At 39.7% G+C, this 22,097-nt stretch overlaps 1 protein-coding gene across 3 annotated transcripts in view; it reads right to left on the bottom strand.

Annotated features, from left to right (window-relative positions):
* Positions 1–7,325: 7,325 nt before the first annotated feature.
* SNX9 (sorting nexin 9) overlaps positions 7,326–22,097 on the bottom strand; it is a 60,378-nt gene continuing 45,606 nt past the window's right edge. For all 3 annotated transcript variants that reach the window (XM_031611654.2, XM_090135662.1, XM_090135663.1), the window contains exons 13-18: positions 21,241–21,318; positions 15,489–15,565; positions 14,082–14,171; positions 13,371–13,485; positions 11,915–12,006; positions 7,326–9,246 (exon numbers count right to left, since the gene is read on the bottom strand). In XM_031611654.2, coding sequence (XP_031467514.2) covers positions 9,199–9,246; positions 11,915–12,006; positions 13,371–13,485; positions 14,082–14,171; positions 15,489–15,565; positions 21,241–21,318 — 500 coding nt within the window. In that variant the 3' untranslated portion in view covers positions 7,326–9,198. The remainder of the gene's footprint in view (positions 9,247–11,914; positions 12,007–13,370; positions 13,486–14,081; positions 14,172–15,488; positions 15,566–21,240; positions 21,319–22,097) is intronic.

The raw sequence follows: 22,097 nt of genomic DNA, 5'->3' as shown, positions 1-22,097 counted from the left end.
ATGGGCTGTGAATTCAAGCTCTGAACTTGTACCAGCAGTGGCTGAGAGGCTCTCTGGTGAAGTGCTAACTGTTTTGCAAGTGCTGCTAATGAAAAAACTGCATTTGAAGTCTTGTTGGGAAGTCAATGGAATTTCTCACCTCCTCTTCCACTGACTTTAACTGTATGTATGCTAAATCAAAGACATTTACCTAAAAAGGCAGACACTACTTTCACAGATAATTGCCTTTTCTTAAGATACTATTTTCAGTAACAACAGCTGTTTTAAAGTTTAAAGTTCTTCATCCCAAAAATATGTGCAGATGAGCAGCCTTAGCCAGGCGGCATTTGTTTAGGCGGTAAGAGTGACCAGACAACCAGATACAATTTTTATGCTTTCTTCCAGCTGAAAATCTCGTGATTAGTCATAGGTATTCCTCTCTTGCGTTCAAAGGGCTTGAAACCCACAAAGTTTTCTTCTGCTTCTTGCCTAATTTCCTAAAACTCCTTACAGGAAAACCAAAGCACTTAATAAAATAGAATGTTCAGATTCAAAGCAAAATGCTTAATGTCTACAGAGACTGAGATGTGGCACATAAGCTGGAAGGTTTTTTCAGTGGGCAAAAGGTCTTTTCTTTAATCTTTGGATAAAGTGTGTATGCTCCTGTTGAAGCATGAAAGCACCTCTGTGATTACCCTGTATCAAGGCATGCAATTTTGATAAGGTGACAGAGGCCTCCTCCTTGTGCATGAACCAACTGTGAAGAAATCTCCAGAAACAGGCTATCCCAGGTTGCCTGTTGTGACATTTCTCTGCTATGTTGTACCTACTGTTGCCACAGGGCACTGAAAGAGAAAGGGTGTTGGCCCAGTGCAGCACATTCATCCTGAGGACATACTCCATGCTTGTAAGAAGAAGGAATAGAGATTTCCTGGTTGTTCGTAATCCGTGAGTTTCATAGCCTGTTGGTGTTATAACTAGCTAGACTATGCAGAAAACACATGAATACAACCAGAAGCTGATTATGATACAGAAGATGAATGTGAAAGTAAAGTGTAAATAATTAAAAAGAACAATGAGGGGTGGAAGGAGAGGGCGGGGGTAAAGGAGCTTCTGCATTCAATACCTGATTCTAATTAATGTTAGTTTATGTAACTCTTACTGAACTAGAATCTGCCCTCTGTGCAACTGGATATTTGAGGGAGAACATCTTCTAAGAATTTTGTTGTATAACTATTAATAGGAGTTGTTTGAACACCTAGAAGGATAATGGGGCACTTTAAGTGCATTTATTTTCAGTGCTCACTATTTGCATTTGTAGCATTTTCTAATAGGATTTTGTTAGTTAGATGAGCATGTATTCTGTCTTCATAGAAATGCATTTATAAACACAGTAAGTCTGATACTGTAAAGTAGTCTCATATTCCAGGCCTGTTTTTCTTGCATGCATAACACAAAGCTAAAGCAAAACCATAGATCTTTTTGTGAAGTGAATGTTGGATACAGTTTGTCTTTGTGGAAGTTTCAGATTTGGTCAAGTAACTAGACAAAAAGGCAGAGAGGAGGGAAGAGAGTGGTCTGTTTGAGGACATCACTTTTTAGCAGTCAGATCATGACATCAGTGGGTTTTTTAGAAGCAAAGTGCTTACCTCCAGAAACATGAGTTTGTGCCAAGAGTGCATGAGATCACTGCTTTCCAAAAGAAAAAGGTAACTTACTTTGGAGAACACTCTGTGGAAAAGCAGAATGCTGTTGTTTGACTCTTCATCTTGAGTCAGTGAGTGTATTATCAGCATTTTAACTTTTTCTGTACTTTTCTTCAAAAAAATCTCATAGTCCTGTCTGTAAAACTGCTTTAAACAAAGCATGTGGCAGCAGTAATCAGCAGTACCACCATGCTGGTAGCATGGCTGAGCACAACAGCTCTCCAGCAGTCATTGCCACCACCTTGTGGATACAGACAAAGGGAGCCTTCAGTTTCCATCCCTGGCAGTAGGCTCATTGCTCCCAAAGCTTAAATATAATCCAGAACTCCAGTTCAAACATCCATGTTCCATGGGAAGCATTCCTTAGGCATAAGGTTCAGGATTCAGTGCTGCGTACTCCTTCCCATACATAATTTCTAGGCAGTGCCTTTGATAATGGACTGCTGATTATACACACATACCAACTAACTGCCATGGATCCAACCACCCTCTCAAAGCAACCAAAACTGCCTTGCACAAACCAGTTTTGTCGTCTATTACCATCTCAATGTTTTGTTGTTTTTTTTTTTTCATTTTAGTTTTCTCCAGTACAATGTATGTGGTGATTTTAAGTTCAAGTAAAACTTGTTTCTCTTATTTCATGTTATGAAGAGATGCTTTGCAGCATTTATATCTCCTCATGATTTAAAAAGCCCTAGCCATTCGTTTTCAGATCTGGGAGGGGTTTCAGACAAGAAAGCAGAGGGAGAAAGAGGAACATAGTAACAGACTTATGTGAAGGAAGGAGATCGTACTCACTTGTCTGAAAGACTTAAGTATTTATACTGTTTTTGAAGCTTTAAAAAATGGTACCGGGCAATAAATGTCAAGTGATCCTCTTCAGCAGCTTTGTGATGATCTTCCTTGGACTGGGCAACTGAAGTGACAGTGAGCATCTATCAGAGGCAGGGCATTTAGTGCAGTTCAGTACAACACCAGCCAGGAATTGGAGAAGTGTTGCCTGTGTGGAACAAATAAAAATTAAATAGTACAATAAAGCAAACTGCATAAGGAGTTATTTCACAGTGCTATAATTTATCTGCATCTCCGTGGTGAGTGCAAAGTGCATAGCTTGCTTTCCTTGAAAGGAAAGAGGTCTGGAGAGAGGCGTATCTCTGTTGGTGCGGCTGCGGAGGGGCAGCTGGCTGAAATGTGCACAGCTTGAGTGAGGGGAGCGGGCCAGAAAAAGAAGGACTGAGGAAATACCATGGTTTAAAATTATTTGAACAACTATTTTGGTATGCTGTGTTATTCCTAATGCAGCAATTAAATCCCTGGACTTTGTTACAATTGAACTTTGATTGGCTTTCATTTGGCTGTCTCGCCTCTATTTGTTTTTTGACAATTTGACATGTTTACTTAGGTGTGCCGTTCTGCTTCAGTGAAACAAGGATTCACATCGCATTTATAAAAGGCATTGCCTATTCTCCCAACCTGTGCCACGTCTGCTGTTCACACACAAACCATGAGGAGAGGCTGAGGTTGGCCAGGAATGATCCGTCTCCACCCTAGTGCGGGAGTCTTGAGTTACATTGTCTGCAGCCCTCGTTAATCCCTGCCGGGCTGGAGAGCGCTCGTGGCACACATCACAGCAGTGAGGGGGCTCCTCTAGGGCTGATCAGCTCCACTGATTGCATGCTGCAGCAGCTGCAGCTAGACTCATTTTAAGCCCACTATCCTGCTTTTACTTCCCACTCCTTACACTACCATCACCCTTACTGATCACCAGTCCTCCCTTCTCCTGCTCTGTTCCCTGCTGCTTCTTGTCCGCTTCTGTCAAGTAGCAGCCCTGGTGTATAATTCCACCTCAGTCATCCCTGCAAATGCTTTCTGTGGCTTTTAGAGATGGTGCAATGACTGCTTTCATGTGCTCTCCTTATGGAGTGGCTATCTTGATATTTTCTGCATATTTTGGTAGGGGTTCAGCTGAATTCTCTCTTTATACGCCTTCCAGAAATTTGAAATAAACTTTGTCTGGTCCTGGAAATTTATTGCAAGCTTCGTGGAAGGGCCAGAACCCATGCAAGATCTGTTCCACATGGAAAGGCTAATGCAGAGTTTGTAGCCTGGATAAAAGCAGAGATGCTCTTTGAGTTTTCATCAACAGGAGTGCACCCCAGGCTCAGTGCCAGCCCAGCAGCTGCCACTCGGAAGGCTGACCTGGCTGGTCAGACCTGGCAGAACCCACGTGTTCTTGAGCATCTGTGTCTGTGCAGCTCCTCCAGCTCAGGTGGCCCTGCCACTGGCAGGGGAAGTGGGCAGAGGCACATGTGTCCATCTTATCCTCCCTGCTGCAGAAGTGGGTCTGGGATGAATATTGCTCTCTGGCTTCAGCAGTGAGAAACAGACCAGAGTCCTGCACAGCCAAGTGCTTATAGGCAGCAGCTAGGCCAGTGTTAGTTCTAACTAGTTTCTCATCTATTGCCAAGTAAGGGCAAAAATGCTTGTACTGGGAAAGAAACTTTCTATTCCTACTCCTTCCCAAAGGCTGGCCTTGGATAAAGACATTGTTGCTGTAAGTTTACTAGGTGCAATCTGGTAAAGGCCCTATTTAAGCAGGGAAAGCAAATGAAGAATTTCCTCATCTCTCTTTGCAAGTACAGTGAGCACTGAGCAGTGCAGTCCTGCAGAGCACATCAGTTGGGAACCTCGTTGGGCAGCACAGAACACCACAGCTCTGCTCCAGCAGCGAGCCATGGGCATTGTATTTAGCATCTGGTGCGCTACTACAGCAAAACTTCTCTTCCAGCTGTTGAGTTTTTAAACAAAATCTCTACAGAGCTTAAAAATGCTAGTCAGGAACCAAGCAACAGACAGAAAACTGCCCTTCACCCCTGCACGGCCCTCAGTTCTGAGGCGCTTCCCCTCTGGCAACGGTTTGATGTGGTGACTCATCGTATTGTGTGCACCACATTTGACAGGATCTTGGGGCTGGCTTGGAAAGAATCTGATTAAAAATAATATAAATAGATGAACAGTGGATAAACAGTTGCTCTCCCTTGTTCCGGGATTCTGAAGGGCTGAGCTTCCAGAATGTCACTGGAAATTATAGTCAACTAAAGAAAATAAAAACGGGGAGGGGAGATTCTCATATAAACACTTAAAGGGACTTTGAAAATTGCCAGTAAATATTTCAGGACTCTGCCACTGTTGTGCTAATAACGTGATAAAGAAACCATGAGGACAGCCCTACAGAATGGTTAGAAAGCAGTAACAGCTATGTCCTCTGCCCCAGGAGGGGAGACAGAACTTCAGAGTTGTTGCCAAAGTGAACACAGTGCAATTTACATCAGGTGTGTAAGAGATTCCTTTGAGTCCAGAAAACACTGCAGGCAATGCTCTCATATGAGAGCAGGGAGGTACTGTTGCCCAAAAAGCGCTGAGCAGAGATAGAAGCAGAAGGAATGGATACATTTTGTTTAACATTTTCGTTTAACAGGATTAAGAAGTGAACCATCTATCTAAATTTAGAAATGTTACAAAGAATTTATGATCTGTTGAGTTGTGCATGTAACAGCAATGTTATCTGCCAATTCCTGAATATTGTCCTTAGATAATTCATCCTAGAAGATGCCACCACTCTCGTATACAAAGGACGGTAGTGTACAACACTGGGTATCCTGACTAACCTAGTGGCCTAGATGTAATTACAGATCTGAAAGCCTGCTAAATATTTTGCTTCTGCGTTACAAGTGTTGATGTGTTAGGACCCACAACTCTTCCAACGTTTCACATAGGTTACAGATAAGAAGCTAGCCCCTCACATTCCTAAGGTCCAATTTTCAGTCCCTTTTCCACCTCCTCTGGTACAGAAGGATGAGCACACACTCTTCACAGGCCCTGTCGAGTATACTCCAGTTGGCTGCCTCACTATTTTCACGTTGTCAGCGGGTAACCAAACTCATTAGTCACTGAGGCATCATGTAATTGCAGGTGGATGTGGGTAGATGATATGACAAGTGATTTAATAGGTACTTTTCGCATGTGTCAGAAACGTTACCACTGCAAACTGTCAGAAGCTGTGGAGCAAAGCATTGGGGTGGCAGGGAGGCACGAGGGAGGAGGAGGAGAAGGCGGCTGCAGAGGGGCTGGGAAGTGTGGCTGTGAATTTAGCTGAATTTCAGTATCAAATTCCTTCCTCTGAATTAGCAGCTGGCTTCCATCCTCAGTCTCCTCATACATTAGTGGCACATGATAGTTCATTTACCCCTCAGATCCTGTCAGCAAGATACTGGGAGGGTTCTGACACCTGGTACAGCAAATGGTGAGAACACCAGTCCATCTGCCCCCCCAGCACAACATGCCTGCACAGACAGCTGTAGGTAGAATCCTGCCTATTCGGAGCAGGTTAATTTACTGAAACCACATATGAACAAATTCCATTTTTGGAGATCTGAGTGTTTGCTTTCACATCACTTTGTGCTTTCCTAGGTCAAGGAACACACTGCTCAGAAAGGACACACTTAGGCACTCGTTTCAGTCCCAGGACACTTTTCACTTTTGGTAACATGCAGTGCTCTTCCTTCTCCATGCCAAATGCCATGTTTACTGCAGATGCATTCTCAGTGTGATACCTCCCTTTGTTGTTCTCAGCCTTGTGAGACCCCTACAAGAACAGTTAATCAATTTGATTTTTCTTTCCAAGGCAGTGTGAGGGAGGGAAAGATTTCAGAACACCAATGATACCAATTAAGAGTAACAATTTTAGATGTGCATCTACTTAGATTTGATTGTGACAGAAGGTAATGTCAATTAAAAGTGACCTTGAACTGATAAATACTTGCTAAGGCGAACTAAGTTTATTAGACAATAATTAAGAAATGCAGGTCTCCATGGACAGTAGATGTAAGAGGAAAACTAAGGGAAGCAAAAGTCTGCTGCTAAGAGAAAACAATAAATATGCACTTTTTTGTTCAGCCCTAAATGAAAAATGCCACTACTTTAACAGGAGGACTATATTAAAGCTAACCCAAAGAGCTAAGGCCAAGTATAAGCCAGGAACAGTTTTAAGGCTTTTTGCTAGCCTAGGGATTAATTACTCAGCTATGACAAATGAAGTGCAAGATGGCACTGCTCACATCTTACTCTAATTTGTTTTGCTTTCTGGCTGCATCTTCAGAGTGAACATTTTCTGCTGCTCCCAAATCACCCAGCCTATGCCACTAATCACATCTAATTTGAAACAAACAAACACCAAAGATAATCTAATTTCTATTCTGGGTCTACACCATGCTGTCGCAGAGCCATGAATACACAGTAGCACTGTGCTCTCCTACTTTGCAGTCAGGAGGGTTCCATCAACCATGAGCCAGGCTGACTTGAATAATGAAATCTCACAACATATGCATAGCCTTGGCTGTTCTGCAGTCAACGAGCACCATTATTATGTTCGGATGCCTGCTTTACGGAAGGCATGTGGATGCTTCCTCATTCTTCTGCTGGCCACTGTGTGAAAGCCAACGAAAAGCTGTAAGGAGGATTTGACTCACAGTGCATCACCCTGTGAAAAGCAAAAATTTCAAAGAAAAATAAATAGTCTTGTGGGTATAGATAAATATTTATTATCAGTTGTACTTCATTTTACTAGAAGTCCTTAAACAGTTTTCCTTTTTTGCCAAAATGTTGCATCTCTGACACAGTCGCTACTGTCACAGCTTCCCTGCACCGGGAATGCACAGCTTACATGTAGATTCCAAAACAATCTATTCAAGGTAAAGAACCTTCAACTTTAGTGCATACGGAGCTATTCAAAGATTGGTAAAAAGAACCCCCCTTCCCCCTCCCAAATGAAGAATTCATTACAAAGAGATTTCATTACCAAAAGTGAATATACAAATGCTAAAAAAATGCTGGCTTGAAAAAGTGATTTCAGAATGTACTGTACACATTGTAACAATTTATTATATAAGTTGCTTCTGCATGCAAGCAGTTCTTACATTTGGTGTAAAACATTTATACACATTCTTTACAATTTGTACATATTTAAATGGCTGTATCAAACAACACTGCGCTATGGAATTTTGGAAGCAAACAACTAGAATTGGGAGGAGAAAAAGACAAGGTTTATAAAACATGAACAAAACCCATGACACTGAAAAGCATCTGGACTTAGGCTGAAGTCTCTTATGTTTTGGTTTCAGGTTATTCAGGCAGACCTAGATTTTCCTTCTAGCACACAAAAATAACACCAATGCAAAATAGAGTAAGGCAACTATTCAACCAGCAGACTGTACCCGTCTCCTAGAATGGCTTATGGGAAAATGCCTTTGCTTTAAAAGTTTGCTAAAATGTTTATATTCTAGTCATATTTTTGCAAAAAAAAATTGCACTTTGGCTTTTTGGATTGCTTATGGCATTAAATGAATTACTGTAGTTGGGGCCCACTTACAACAGCGCTGTTATAAAAAGCCCAGGCCCCAGGTGATATTTTAGTACTAAAGAAAGGTGACTTCACTTCAGATATGATGATCAAAGTACATTTGTGTGACAACTGAGGTACCTTTGCCACCTTTCAGTTTGCATAAGAAGGTAACAGAAAGTAAACCCAAGCCAACAGCACACCATACTGCAACGTGAACACCTGAGCTCTGCCAGAACTGGAGGACTTGTATTGGTTTGTGAAGACACGAGGATCCCCTTTACTGAAAGGCTTGAAACTCTCAAAGAGGTACAGCTCTGAGGAACACCAGTGCCCTATGGCCTAACATTGTGTGGGTGTCAAAACGCTGGCATGGAAAACTGTTTTTCACACCTTCCTGAATGGCTCTTTCCTTGTTTGTACTTTGTCTTTTTACACAGTGCATAGCGAGAAAGAAAGAGCCTGACAGAAGCTCTGAGGTGTTGTGCCACAAGAATAAGGTTTAGTTACAAAGAAAAGAAGAAAGAGTGAATTATATTTACCAAAAGTCACAGTGGGAGCAGTATGCCATGGCCACGTGTGGGAAGCAAAACTTAGAACAAGTGTTTGCTCAGCCGATTACCATAAACATATTCAAGAAACAGTCACAAACACAATCCCTCCTGGCTACTGAATTGCTAGAGAACTGAGTATAATGAGTAGGAAATCATTTTCCCAAGCTCATCTGCTTCCTCACTTACAAAAATTTTAATTCTGATGCTGACAAAGAATTTTTGGAATAGCGTCTGATAGATGCAAGTCTGCACGAGGTCCATGGCAACATACCAGTTTGATGATTTAGAACCCTACAACCAACAGCATTATCTATCTGTTTTTGCTTAAATAATGACACAAAGGGGAGAGCATTCAAGATAAAAAAAAAAAAAAAAGAACATTATCTTCTGGATTCAGGCTGATAAAGTAAACATTTTATATAATTCTTTCCCCCTCACCCCCCCCCCCCCCATAACTGATTCATTTTTTGGCTGGCAAAGGCTAACAAGTTTTTATTGGCATTGCCCCCAGATCAGAAAAGCACTTCAAGGTGGTTATTCATCGTTGACTACTCCTTATTCTCTACATCACAGGAAAGCGGCTGAGTGCCTGCCTCAGCTTCTGTGCAATCTGAAACAAAGAAACAGAACACAGTTAATAAGCAGTCACTTTACACTATGCAGAAATAACAGTGCAGGCAGGCAAGAAATAAAACAAAGCGTTCCCTCATCTTCCAAAAATTGCTGTCCTTCCTCAGTACCCCCCAACAAGTACAAGACTGTCAACACTGTTCAGCTGCTCTCTTAATACCACAAATACAACACGGTATCTAAGGGAGCTCCGTGCAGTCCACGTATCCCAACTCAGACCTGTTATCGCCTTCTCTTGAAAAAGACTATGTCAGAACTGTCAGAAACAAAAGTACTGTTTACACAGCAGTAATGAACGGCCTTGGCCTTGGAAGGCAGTCAGCAGAAATATGTAATCAATAAATGTGGCTATTAATAGCTGGAAATTGTTCCTGGCTTTGATATAAGCCACCAGTAATCCCTCATGCTGCTTAGCCTCCAGCAGTTCAACTCTTCCTCGCAATGAGGATCAATGACTTCATTTATTTGACTGCAAATATTCTAAGTTCAAAATCCCAGGTGCACTCAGGTATGAGAAAAAACAAAGCAGTGATTTTGCTTTGTTTTTTTCTCCTCCAAGCCTCACTGAGTTTCTAAGCTACATCCCTCTTCATGTCATCGTAGTATTCAGATAGTCTGTTACAGCAGCATAACAAAGCTAGACTTTTTGCTAAGTCTAATATAGGCTCACCTTACACTTCAGGAGCTATTACAAAAGATTATTACATACATGCATGAATTCTCTGTGGCTTTTTTTTTTCTACATGCTGAGACACAGGAAGTACACATCCTGTTAATCATAGAATCACAGAATATCCCAAGTTGGAAGAGACCCACAAGGGTCACTGAGTTCAAAGCCTGGCTCCACGGAGGTCCACCCCAAATTCAAATCACAGAGTTCCCTCTGTTGTAATCAGCCTTATCCTTTTTCATGCATTCTGAAAGCAACACCGAATGCCAATTGCTTGGCCTGCTACAAGCAGATCAGAGAAAGCTCACTTTTCATACTCCTGACAAAAAAGGAAAAAAAAAAATAGCATCACAACAAGCAACAAACCTTCCTGCCACTCAAAGGTCAAATTCTGTGATGCTCAGAAAGCACAACTCTGTTGCTTTGTACACATAGGACAAAGCATTCAGTTATAGAGACACTTGTGCTTGCGCATATACTTCTTGCCTTGTTTGCTTTGAACTCTCACCTGTCAGTACCACGGGCAGTGCTGTCATCCTGCCTGTTAGGTTACCCAGCAATGCACTGTAAAAGCCACTGAATCAAGTATGACTTTCAGGAAGTGCAACTATTTGGCCAGAAGTTCTCTCTGCTGGACATCTGAACGTAGACTGATATTATACTAGAGGCTTGCCAGCCATTTCTACGGAGACAAGGAGGGAAGGGGGGCTGCTTTGCTCCATTACTGTCAACCTTCTGCTTGCTTTGGATCTGACTTGCAGTTGGCTGGAGGAAAGAAGCAATACTGCTTTCTGGAGAGGTGTTTTTTCCTTCCATGTGAGATTACACAAGCTTGGTTATACCACAAACCTTAACTATAGTGGTGCCATAGCTACTCAGAAGGTCTAGTTGCCAGTGTATCAATGATATCCACAATTCAGGAGGACTAGGGGAACAAAGCCAGGCTTTTCATGAAATCTACTCCTGGAACAGGGCTACACATCAGAACAGAGTTCCTGAGCTCTTTCCACAGCTCCCATGATAGCCAACACCCTACATGTGAACACAGATCTGGTCCCTGTGCTGAGTGAAATAGGAAGTTCAGTACAAGGAGACTGTCAAGGCTGCAACCAGAAGAGGTTAAGAACTGGGACAAAAGATAGAAGAAATTTAAGGGAAATATATACGCCTGGCTGCATCAGACGAGCCAGAAGAACTGAGCAAGGTGACCTGATAGGGGACCTGGTATTTTCAGCAACTGAAGATATGCCACTTGTTGCTACATGAAGGGCAACCAGTTACTAATTACTCCTCTAAGTTTAGCCAGCTTCTAGTATACTCAGACATTTTACCAACATATCAGATGAGAAAAAATTCTTCTCAAGTTGCATTTAATAAAATAGAAAGAATAACATGCATAAGAACAATGTTAAATGAGGACATATTAAATTAGTCACCAAATCACTGATTTGCCACCCCACACGCCTATACATTAGACTGTAAATCAGAGAAGCTTCTCTTTGTCCTTCCACCCTATGGGACAAAAGTTTCATTCAAATGGTTTTATTTATTTATTTATTTGTCGTTGTTGAATTTGTTGCAGAAGGTCTTCTTTACAGCATTTTTCAGGACTGTTTGGTAATATTTGCATGCACAAATCTAAAACAAGTTCTTTGTAACCTCAGTACTGGCAATGAGAAAACCAAAAGAAACTGACAACTAGAAAAACCAAGCTATCAGTTAGCACCAATAAAGTTTTTCAGCACTGTATTTTAGGTCTAACATCACATAGCCACACACACAGGAATAGCATCTGTAAGGGAACATGTCACTCGTTCTTCTTTCATGGGGGCTTCATCCCCCTCCCTTTTACAATTCTTTTCCAAATATTGTATTAGGAGAGGTTCATACAGAAAGATGACTAAATATAGTGAGTATTTCTCATAAAAGTTCAGTACAGTACGTGCCTGGAAAATGGCACCGAAATACTACATCTTACCGTTTCATAAAACTGTGCCTGCTGCTCCAAATAAAGACGAATGACACTGTTGTAGTCATAAATCCGGTTACTGTGGAAGTGATTCATCTCAGCTGCAATTAGATCCAGGAGGCAAATCATTCAAGTGTTCATAGTTAGGAAAGGTTACCCTTACTTCAGGTTAGTTACTGTGCAACAAGCTCAGTGTCCAGCCCTGCCAGTATATTTACTATTCATGTGCCCACAATCTGTTTTGCCTGCAGTGCTGAAGTTATGATGGAACTATATACAGAATTGGTAGGGTGTCAAATACTCACTGCTGAAGCAGCAACGCTTTCTGGGTGAAGACAGGTTCTTGTTACAATACTCACGTGTACAAAGATTGGATAAAGAAAACAAACAAGATTTTGTCTTACTGAGGTTAACTGTCCTATTGGGAAGTTTTTCAAACATATTTGGCTTGGGAATTCAGACTTCCAAGTGTATAAATAAGTTAAGGCACAGCTGTAAACATTTAGTTCAAACAAAGATACAGCCAGTAGTTTGACCCATTCTTGACTGTTTCAGAAGGAATCTGAGAAACTGCATCACTGAAGCCATTCCTTTCACCACTTTCTGCATCTTTTGTCAGATCACAGCTTATAGCTGAAATAAGTGAAATGTATTTTGAGATATCAATAGAGGGAGAAAAACATTTGAGACTGCAACAGCCATCCTCATGGTCTGTTCCCATGATTACCACTTGGACAGTACAATTCTTTTGCATCACTGCATCCAGGAAGAAACGGTGGGAGAAGGAAGGGAGATTTTTGTTCTTTAATTGGCTCTGTGTGCTGCATTGCCTTCTCCCTGTAAAATACTAAATACTCTTAGCTTCAAGTCAGCTGAAAGAAGCTAAAACATTCAGCAATGAGTAACCGCATTGAGGGCAGTACCAGGATGCACTTTACAGTCTAGTAACCTGAACTCTGACTCCTTAATTTCCTTTTTTTTTTTTTTTTTTTTTAAAGTGCAGTGTATTACATCTCCTATTTTCAACATCTCTAACCTAAAAAGTTTGAAGAACATCCAGGAAATTAAGTCTTATCTACAAGAATAGGATACTCAACTGGATCATGTCTGATTAAACTCTGAGTCAGAAAAACACATGCATGTTCTCAACTGCTTCCTGCACCGAGGCCTATGGCTTTATTTTGAGACTCACTGTGATTTCAAAATGAAAGAATTAGTACTCTGGGACGTTCTCATTTCAAATGTCACATTGCTACGGCAGAAAATACACATTTTGGAAATGCAATTAAAAGCAAACAAAAGAAGAAAAACACAAAAAAGGGAGGTGGAAAAGATGCTGTAATTATAGGAAAACAAATAGGTAACAACAATTCCTGGTAGAACAAAGATTCTTTGCCCACGATTTTTTTTACTTAAAAATCCTTCAGCTCTACAATATTGCCTTTTAGCTCCAAATTTGTTTTACCTTGTAGTGCATAAGCCATTGTGCTCACACGTTTCACCATATTCTGTTTGTCCTGTGGTGTTATTTTACTGGTTGCAACTAATTTGTCACTTTCCTTCACTCTTTCTATAGCTCCCTGTAAAAAACAAATGAAGAAAGATTAAACAGTAGCCAAAATAAAGGTATTCACAGTCATCTAATTTTCCACTAGCCACATTTTAATTTTGCACGCTATATACACAGAATGACTGATAAGTTTGTTATTTTTGCTTCACTGCTTGCAAGATGTGATTTAAAACACAGGCAGGAATATGGTAACCAAGAAATTGAGGTTGGTAAAGGCAGTAATAAGCAAAGGTACATGCAGAGGAGACAAAAGAATCAGGTTCCAAAATTGAGCTGAATGACACAGGAGACACCAAAAGCTTCAAACTACCAAATGTACCACTGTAGAACTTCATCCATATGTTATACAATATTCAGAAAACAAACACTGTTTTCCAAGAGACTACAATTCACTGCAATATAACATGATTCAAGAAAACCCTCACGCCACAAGCAAGAACGGTAAAAAGAAATGCCTCCTCCTTAACAATGGATTTAGACTGCACTTTCCTTTTCATGCCAAACAATATTCAAAAAACCCTGTTTATGTTGTTGGAATAACATTTGTTCTTACCCATGCAGGTCTTCCCACTGCCCAACTGTTATGAGTAAAGGCCCCTCACGTACCTTATGAGCTCCTATGATGTCAGGGAAGCAACCAAGAAATCCCTTATATTCATGATTTGTTTCCATCAGGAAGTGCAGATCTTTCTTTGGCTAATAAATAAATCATATTATGTATTATTAAAACTACCTGAGACATTAATATCACAGACACAGTAAAGAAATAACGATGCCAATAAATGGGTAGGGGAAGAAAGGGAAGGCTAGAGAAAAGTAAGCGAAAAGCTTAATTGTTTGTTGCAAGTTTTTCCAAGTTAAACAGGTCTTTATTAAAATATAAGCTCTTTGAGCACCAATAAGCAGAAGCCTCAGTTCTTTGTTCTCTTTAACAATGGCCTATGAAGTGAGGTGCTTTCTCCCAAATTCTCACAGGATTTTCTAGTCCTAGCAATTGCAATTTCAAGCAACAACCCCATTGCATGTGTACCTACACAGGTGCACCTCCTTAGTTGCTTACTTGTGACGCTGTTTAAGAGCTTCCAGATTCAACCTTCAAATTAGGCTCTATATTTTGGAAATGAATATTAAACACTCTGCAAACACGGATTTATAGCTTGAATACCAATATAAAATCTGGATTTATTTAAATTAGATTGTTACTGTAGCAGGCAATTGCACATCAAGACATAATGAAAAGTAGGAAGATTTGGATCTTGTAGACGTCTGGTGAATACAGCGTAAGACGGAATCCTATCCTTGATTATATCTCATTCTGTTGTGCAATGAACAAAGCTCACTGACATCAAGAAACAAATACATGTTAAGATAAAGTAATCATTTTAGCATTTTAGAAGCCAAAATGGCTTTCTGTTCCAAGAGAAATACCTTCTTATTGCTTCCTTCCCAAACTGACATAGAATCATTTGAGTTGGAAAGTACCCTTGAAGGCCATCTAGTCCAACTCCCCTGCAGTGAACAGGAACACCTACAGCTACATCAGGTTACTCAGAGCCTAGTCCAGCCTGACCTTGAGTGTCTCCAGGGATGGGGCATCCACCACCTCTCTGGGCATCCTTTTTCAGTGTCTCATGACCCTTATTGTAAAAAAACCTTTTTCCTTATTTCCCATCTAAATCTCCCCTCTTTTAGTTTGAAACCACTTTCCCTTGTCCTATCACAAGAGACCTTACTAAACAGTCTGTCCCCTTCTTTCTTACAGCTGCCCTTTAGATATCAAAAGGCCGCTCTCTTTTCGCCACAGTGCCTTCTCCAGGCTGAATAGCCCCAGCTCTCTCAGCCTGGCCAGGGTGCATTTAGAAGTATTAATAGCAGTTTCACTTAAGTGGTCTGCATCATTAGCATTTGTTGCGTTTTAGTAAGAGAAAAAGAGAAAGAATAGTCAGATCCACACAGGTGATGTATTTGTATGTGCTATGTCAGTGTGAGCAATGCGTGTCACAATGCTTCTACCTGATCTGCTACAAGACTGGCGATTTCTTCATAGGTTTTTCCTGCTTCTGTTATTGCTTCATTGAGATCAGATTCCCCTAAAAGTAAACACCAGTGTTTAAATTACAAGCAGTCACATCATGATTCAAGACAAGTTTCTAAAATACACTCTTTTATAATTACACAAACCTACTCATCATTTCATAGCCCAAAATAATAGAAAGGTTGGAAAAATATTGGTTTTATACCATTAAAGAAGGAAAACTATTAAGATCTTGTACAAAATGAATACTGAAGGGACCACTTATACACTGTTATACCATATCAGCACCATTCATTTCCATACTTCAAAATTATATGTTATTTAGATATACAGGTATTCCCCCATAGGGGGCATCAGAAAGTCTATTAAGGTAAGAAGGAAGGAAGGGAGAACAAGGAGGGTGATGCTAGGAGATAAACCAACAGTGCTCAAGAGAGATCTGAAGTTCTGTTTTTTTTTTAACAAATTATTTTCATACCTGACAAGCAGCACTTTCTCCATAATGCCCTATGGAACAGTGATGCTAGTCTTAAGATCTCCAGCAGTCCTGGATCATAATTATTAAAAGGCATGAGAGGGAAAAAGAGGCCCTACTAACATTTTCTCATTGCCAACAAGCATTCTCAGCTTTTAGGGAACTTTTCTATATATTTTCAAGCTCAGTAAGAATCTCTGCTTTTGAAAATGAGCTTCTAACTTTTATCATCACATGAAACAAATAAAAGGCTGCAGAAGCTACATGGAAAAATACAAACATCACCACAAATCCTAAGCTAGGCAACACCACAAGCACTCATAACACTGTATTACTAGCAGGACATGACTATGTGAGACGAAGATAGAAACAAGCCTTACAGTCTTGTTTTTTCATGCCACTTTACCTTCCCAAAACCCCGTTTTTTGTTTGGTTGTTTTTTTTGTCCTTGTTACCTTGTCCAACACACTCAGTCAACAGTACGGAAAGCAAATCAAGGTAGAGAAGGTGGAAAGTTTAATTTCCAGTTATAAAATATTAGCTTATGAAAATGTTATCCTTTCAGACGCACCTTGATACTGGGCAGCAGTTAACAGTCTTTAAAGAACATTTTGTTTTTATTCTATAGAACATTAATCATTGACTTAACTGAAAATTACCAGAAGTCGATTTCATTAGTGATTGATTCGAACATTAAAATAGTTTCTTCTATAGATCTTTAACAAATTATTTTACATCATACAGCACTCTTTCATTTCAGCACGTCCTAAAGGAAACAGGGTAATGACTAAATGTTGCTTAAGGTCTTTCAGTCAATTCTTACATTCCATTAGGCTAGTTTTATAACGGCAAAAGCTTTGACAGAAGGCTGATGATCTTTAGCGCTAGTAAGCCCAGCAGTACAAACATGGCTAAAGAAACAGCTGTTTTTCTCCTATTTAAGCTTGTTATGATAAAATAAGGATAACAACAACAATAATATCATTGAGAGACCAAAAACGTGTGTAATTCAAAAGTTATCTTCTTCCTATTCAACTATAAAAAAAAAAATATCAGAGAGATCAGTTCCTCAGGGAGGAAAGTGATTTCACTATTTTGGAATTCCACAGGTCTGCTGAAAAGTAACCTTGAGTTTAGCTTAACTGTTGCTTAGGCAACTGCTAGATTTCTAGGACAAAACATCATGTGATTTTTATTCAATTTAATTTAATTTATTCCATTCAAGGCAGGTTGGTCTAGATATTGATGTTCATTCTGTAATTCCATAAAAAGAAAATGACCTTTCCTATCCAAGTATAAAAAAGGAAAAAGAGTACATGTATTCAAGTAAAAAGAAAACCTCCCTGCTTCTGTGCAGAACTCACCCCAAGGGACTTCCATATATTGGAGATGCAAAGATAAGCCCTCTAAACACATGCTTTTTCATGTGGGGGCAGTGGAGCACAGAGTCTGCTGCTTATAGCAGGAACAGGATTAACAGGCATTCACTCTGCTATGGAAGTGTACCCTTAATGATACAGGTAAGAGTTGTTCCAGACAGCAGATCACAATAATAGACAGTTACATGAGCAGCAGAATAATATCTGCAGCTTCTCACACTGCATTCTTGTCTTCTACAATCTCTTTCTCAGGTCATGCTACAGCAGTCTTAAAGAGTCAGATTTCATCTGTCACTTGCTGCACCCTTCAAGTTAAAAAACGTATCAGCAGAGTCAGGTCGTGCTCCGTCAGTCAATCCCCAACCAAGCTACCTTTCTGAAGTTACTGCATGCAATTCACATGGTCACACATCAGAGCAACTCAAATTCCACCTGCACATTGCTCCCATTAACTGCTGTCAGCATGGGTTTCGGTGGGAGTCTTTTTACTTGGACAAGTCCACCTTTTTAACATTCTCAGCTTCTCAAGAGCTGTGCAAGACGCTAAGCTGGGAGTGTGTAGCTCAACTTGAGCCATGAAGGCTGAACTGGACCCAGTTCAAGGATATACCAGGATGCTCTTTAATGAATAGAAAAGCAGAAGGCCCACATGCTGCTGGCATCTACAACTAAAATAGTGTTCATTACCTGTATTCCTAAGAGACATGGAAAGGCCTTCAAAGTTTTGATTAAAGATGCATGTAGAAAGACCAATTAAAAAGTCCAGTAGTATTCTACAGATATTTTAACAGTCATGAGGAGAAACTGATATTTTCATTGCTTCACAGGCCTGCCTGTGTGCTGTTACAGGGAGACGAAGGACAGTGTAAAAGCGTGAGGAGTCTTATGGAAACATTCAGCAGAGCACCTCTCAAGGGTTTAGCCGGTTGGTAGATGCCAACAGTTATTAGCTCTGAAGGAATACACCAGCCATGCTGAGGGAACAAATATTCCATAAGGTGTGATTAGAACAGAATTTTTTTCTTTAATTTTTGTCAAGAAGTAATTTTTTTTTCCCTTCAACGAACATTTTAAGAGAATCCAGGAGTAGGAAAAAGATCAAGATTGATGTACTAAGAAACAACGTGTAACAAGACTTTTTTTGGTGTGAAGTACTTCTGAGACTTGCCACGTTCAGCACTCAAGCAGCCTGGAAGGCAAGATATGCCTGTGGCTAACTGGTACAACTGTGAAGCTTATATGCAACTACCTAAGAAAATTCTTGAGGGGTGATGTAGGATTAGGAAATTTCACTACAGTGGAATGGCATACCATAGCATTTGACACCACATAAAAGAAACTGTAGTATTTAAGGCTGCATTAACTGCAGATCATCACACAATACAATAAGATGAGCAACTCAGTGCCAGGCTGCAAGACACCTGCAGACAGATTCTGGAACCTTCCAATATATATTTCTGGACTGAGATCATACTTTCAAAGCACTTGTTCCTAAAATGAATTGGACAGTACAGAGGCCCATGGCTAAGTTACAGGAAAACCTTTCAATGTTAGTTTTAAAACTAACTCTGCAAATACTGGAGCCAAATTCCTTGTATGCCCTATGGTGGGAATGAATTGCTAAGGCTCATTTTGCAGCGTAAGAAAAACAGCTTGAGTGAATCAGCTTAACACGCGTATCTTGACTGGTGCTATCTTAAACATTTTAGATTGAAGTTAGGAGAGAAGGAAGCGGACATTCAATGTAGGGCTCTGCAGAGCAAGCAAGGAGCATTGAAGAAAGAGTTAAGGACAATAGATTTGTCCCATACAAACTGCAAATAAACTGACATACCAGATACATTGCTAGAAGTCAGCTACCAGTAGCTGGAAATGCTCATGTAATAAAATTGTCATCTTCAGTGGTCTACACAATCAAACTTCCAGAATTTATCATCAGAAGTAAACAAGCACAGGGGAGTTAGGTATCTGAGTTAGGATGAAGAAGATGAAGTGATTCAGCTACCAACAGAAACTGAACTGAATTCTTTTCAGTATGAAGGAACCAGTCTTCTCTATTGAAAGTCCAGAAAAATCATACCCCATACTCAGCCTAGCTAATACTTCTTTCTTTGAAAGAATAGGTTCAGTGTTGCCTTTAAATTCTGAGATTAGGAAAGCTGAATTCTATCAGTTTAAATTCAAGAGCTTTTGTCTCTTGCACAGAGCCTAGTCAATCCACAGATTTCTAACTGAAGCAGCCATCAAATGACACTGTATACAAAGAGCAGGCGTGGCAGACTGAAGGCAGCAGTATAGACATATAAAACAATGCATGTACTGCATTTGTTGTCTTTTCCTGAAAACTGAAATTACAAAGAGAAGTCCCATATATTCTTAATTATGAGGAAAAACAAACAAACAAACAAACACTGGTGTACCAGCTATTAAAAAGAGCAAAATATATGGATTAAGAACAGAGGCTATCAGTGAGAAGGGTATTCTTCCTCAGCAAAACACCAGGATGCAATCTGGTGCAGCTGGGCAAACAGCAACATCCTTGCTTTGTTCTCAAGAATCATGGGGTCTACTTTTTTTTTTTTTTTACCACCCAAATTGAAAGGATGATCTAGAAGTTTGCATTCTCACTTAAAGCCATTATTGTTTTTCTTTTACCCCAGTAAAGAATGCGCATTATAGTTCAAACAAATTTCAATCCTTCCACAAGAATTCTTGCAACAGATTGTACCTGGATAGGATTTACTGTTTTCTAACCCATGCTGAGTGTACACAGCTACACAAATTCTCTGCTTGGTTTTCACATACAAAAGTAACATTTTCAGTAAGATGCTACACTTTAATTCTAAATAAGCAATCATCCTGTTCAAGTACTGCACAAAGATGAGAACACACTACAAGAAGTATTCCAGCACTTCCAGCATAGGAGATCCTGAGTTTCAAAATGGATTGCATTTTAATACATGGTTTATGGGGAAAAAAAGTGTTAAGAGTATAAATTGAGGAACAGGTTATAATCCAAATAGTTACTGGTTAATTAAAAGTCCTAATATAGAAAGACTTCAGGAAGTGTCTATGCATCAACCTTTAAGGTTTTAGAACAGAGCAACTTTGCTATAAAATATAAGAAAAAAAATTGTAGTTAACCTGACAATTCCAGAGAGAATATATCCCATTAGCTCTCTTTGGAATATGAGGAAATGTTTCCCAGATAACAAATTCTATTAAAGTAGAATTTTGACTTTACAGACTAAAAAGAACTTCAAAAGTCTGCAAAAATAAATTGCAATTAATTCCCTCAATTCCTCCCCTACAACTTTCATACTCAGTGTGACAAACTCTTTTTCAGGGCCCTTGAAGAAGGAAGGATAAAGGATGGGAAAGGCTACAGCAGCCAATTCCCCACCTCAGTTAATGGCATACAAAAACCTCATAGTAAGCTTTTCATCTTTCTGTGGAGCTGTTGTTGCACACAACATTTCTGTAGAAATATTTTCAAGGCTGCATTTCCTCTCCTTTCCTCTGATGTGACAGAAATATAGGCCACAAAAAAAAAAAAAAAAAAAAAAGCTACAGCATGTTTTGTCAGTTAGCTCAGAGACTAGATCATACATTAGTGAGATCAAACTAAACTCCACCACTACCAACCCAGCACCTGATTCCAAAATGAAAGAAACAAAACAGGACTGCAGATTAAAATATAAAAAACAACCATAATAAACATTGAGCAACAAGAATTTTAGTAGTTTTCCAGAAACATGACTGACATCTAAATTCAAAAAGGAAAGAATCAAGACTTTTGCAAAAAAAAACCAAACATAGCACGATGTAATTGAAATAATTTTGCTAACTAAAATACAAATGAAACTGCATAAGTACCTTGGTAACCACTAGTGCTGAAGACCAGTGCCAGGCTCTGCAGTGCTTTTCCGATCTTCTGGTATTCCTTGGGCAGTGCTGAAAGTGACAAAGGGATGGGAAAAGAGGAAAACAGAAGCAAAAATCTTTAAGATTTAATCTTAATTTGCAACATTTCCGAAACATGAAAGAAGCAGATGTCAAAACCAATGAGGTATTACATTGTTGCTAGCAGTGAAGCATTTACAATCACATTCTCACCCCCTCCACCCTGCTACACAAGCTGCAAAATTGGATACAGCTCTTTGCAGTTTGGATTTTTGAAGGCCGCAAACAGCTGGGGAACAGCGTGCAAATGCTATAAAAATTTCACTGCACACTTAACCTCAGTCCTCCAACTTATGTGTACAGTGAGATTTTTTTCACCCTCCTCTATAAGGAAGGTGACACGGAGCAGAAATCTAATATTTTAAAGAGACAATTAGCTTACAGACCTGTAATACCTAAACTCTCCTAAAATAATAGATTTGATATTTAAAGAGACTGGAAACCAGGCTTATCTAGGAATAAAAGCTGATGTAAGTATGTGAATTACAAAACTGAATTCTTGAGTCCGTTTATTAAAAATATGTGCAGAATTTGCTTCCTCACAAAAATTATTAAAAAAAAAAAAGATTAATGGGTATATGTTTATTACTGACTATCACCACTCCAGAGGCCTAAAAAGCAATCTGAGCAGTGAAAGCAGTTATTTTTTGTTGCTGTTGTTTTAAATAAACTACCTACACTAGCAAGGAACAGAAAAAAAATAAATAAATAGATTTGCTTTTTGTTGTCAAATATCTGTGCTCATGAGGGCACACAGCAGTTTTTGGTTG

This window comes from Phasianus colchicus, chromosome 2 (assembly GCF_987193195.1).
Source record: "Phasianus colchicus chromosome 2, bPhaCol1.hap1.1, whole genome shotgun sequence".
Classification (NCBI taxonomy): Eukaryota; Metazoa; Chordata; class Aves; order Galliformes; family Phasianidae; genus Phasianus; species Phasianus colchicus.
This window is presented reverse-complemented; position numbering and strand designations above follow the sequence as displayed.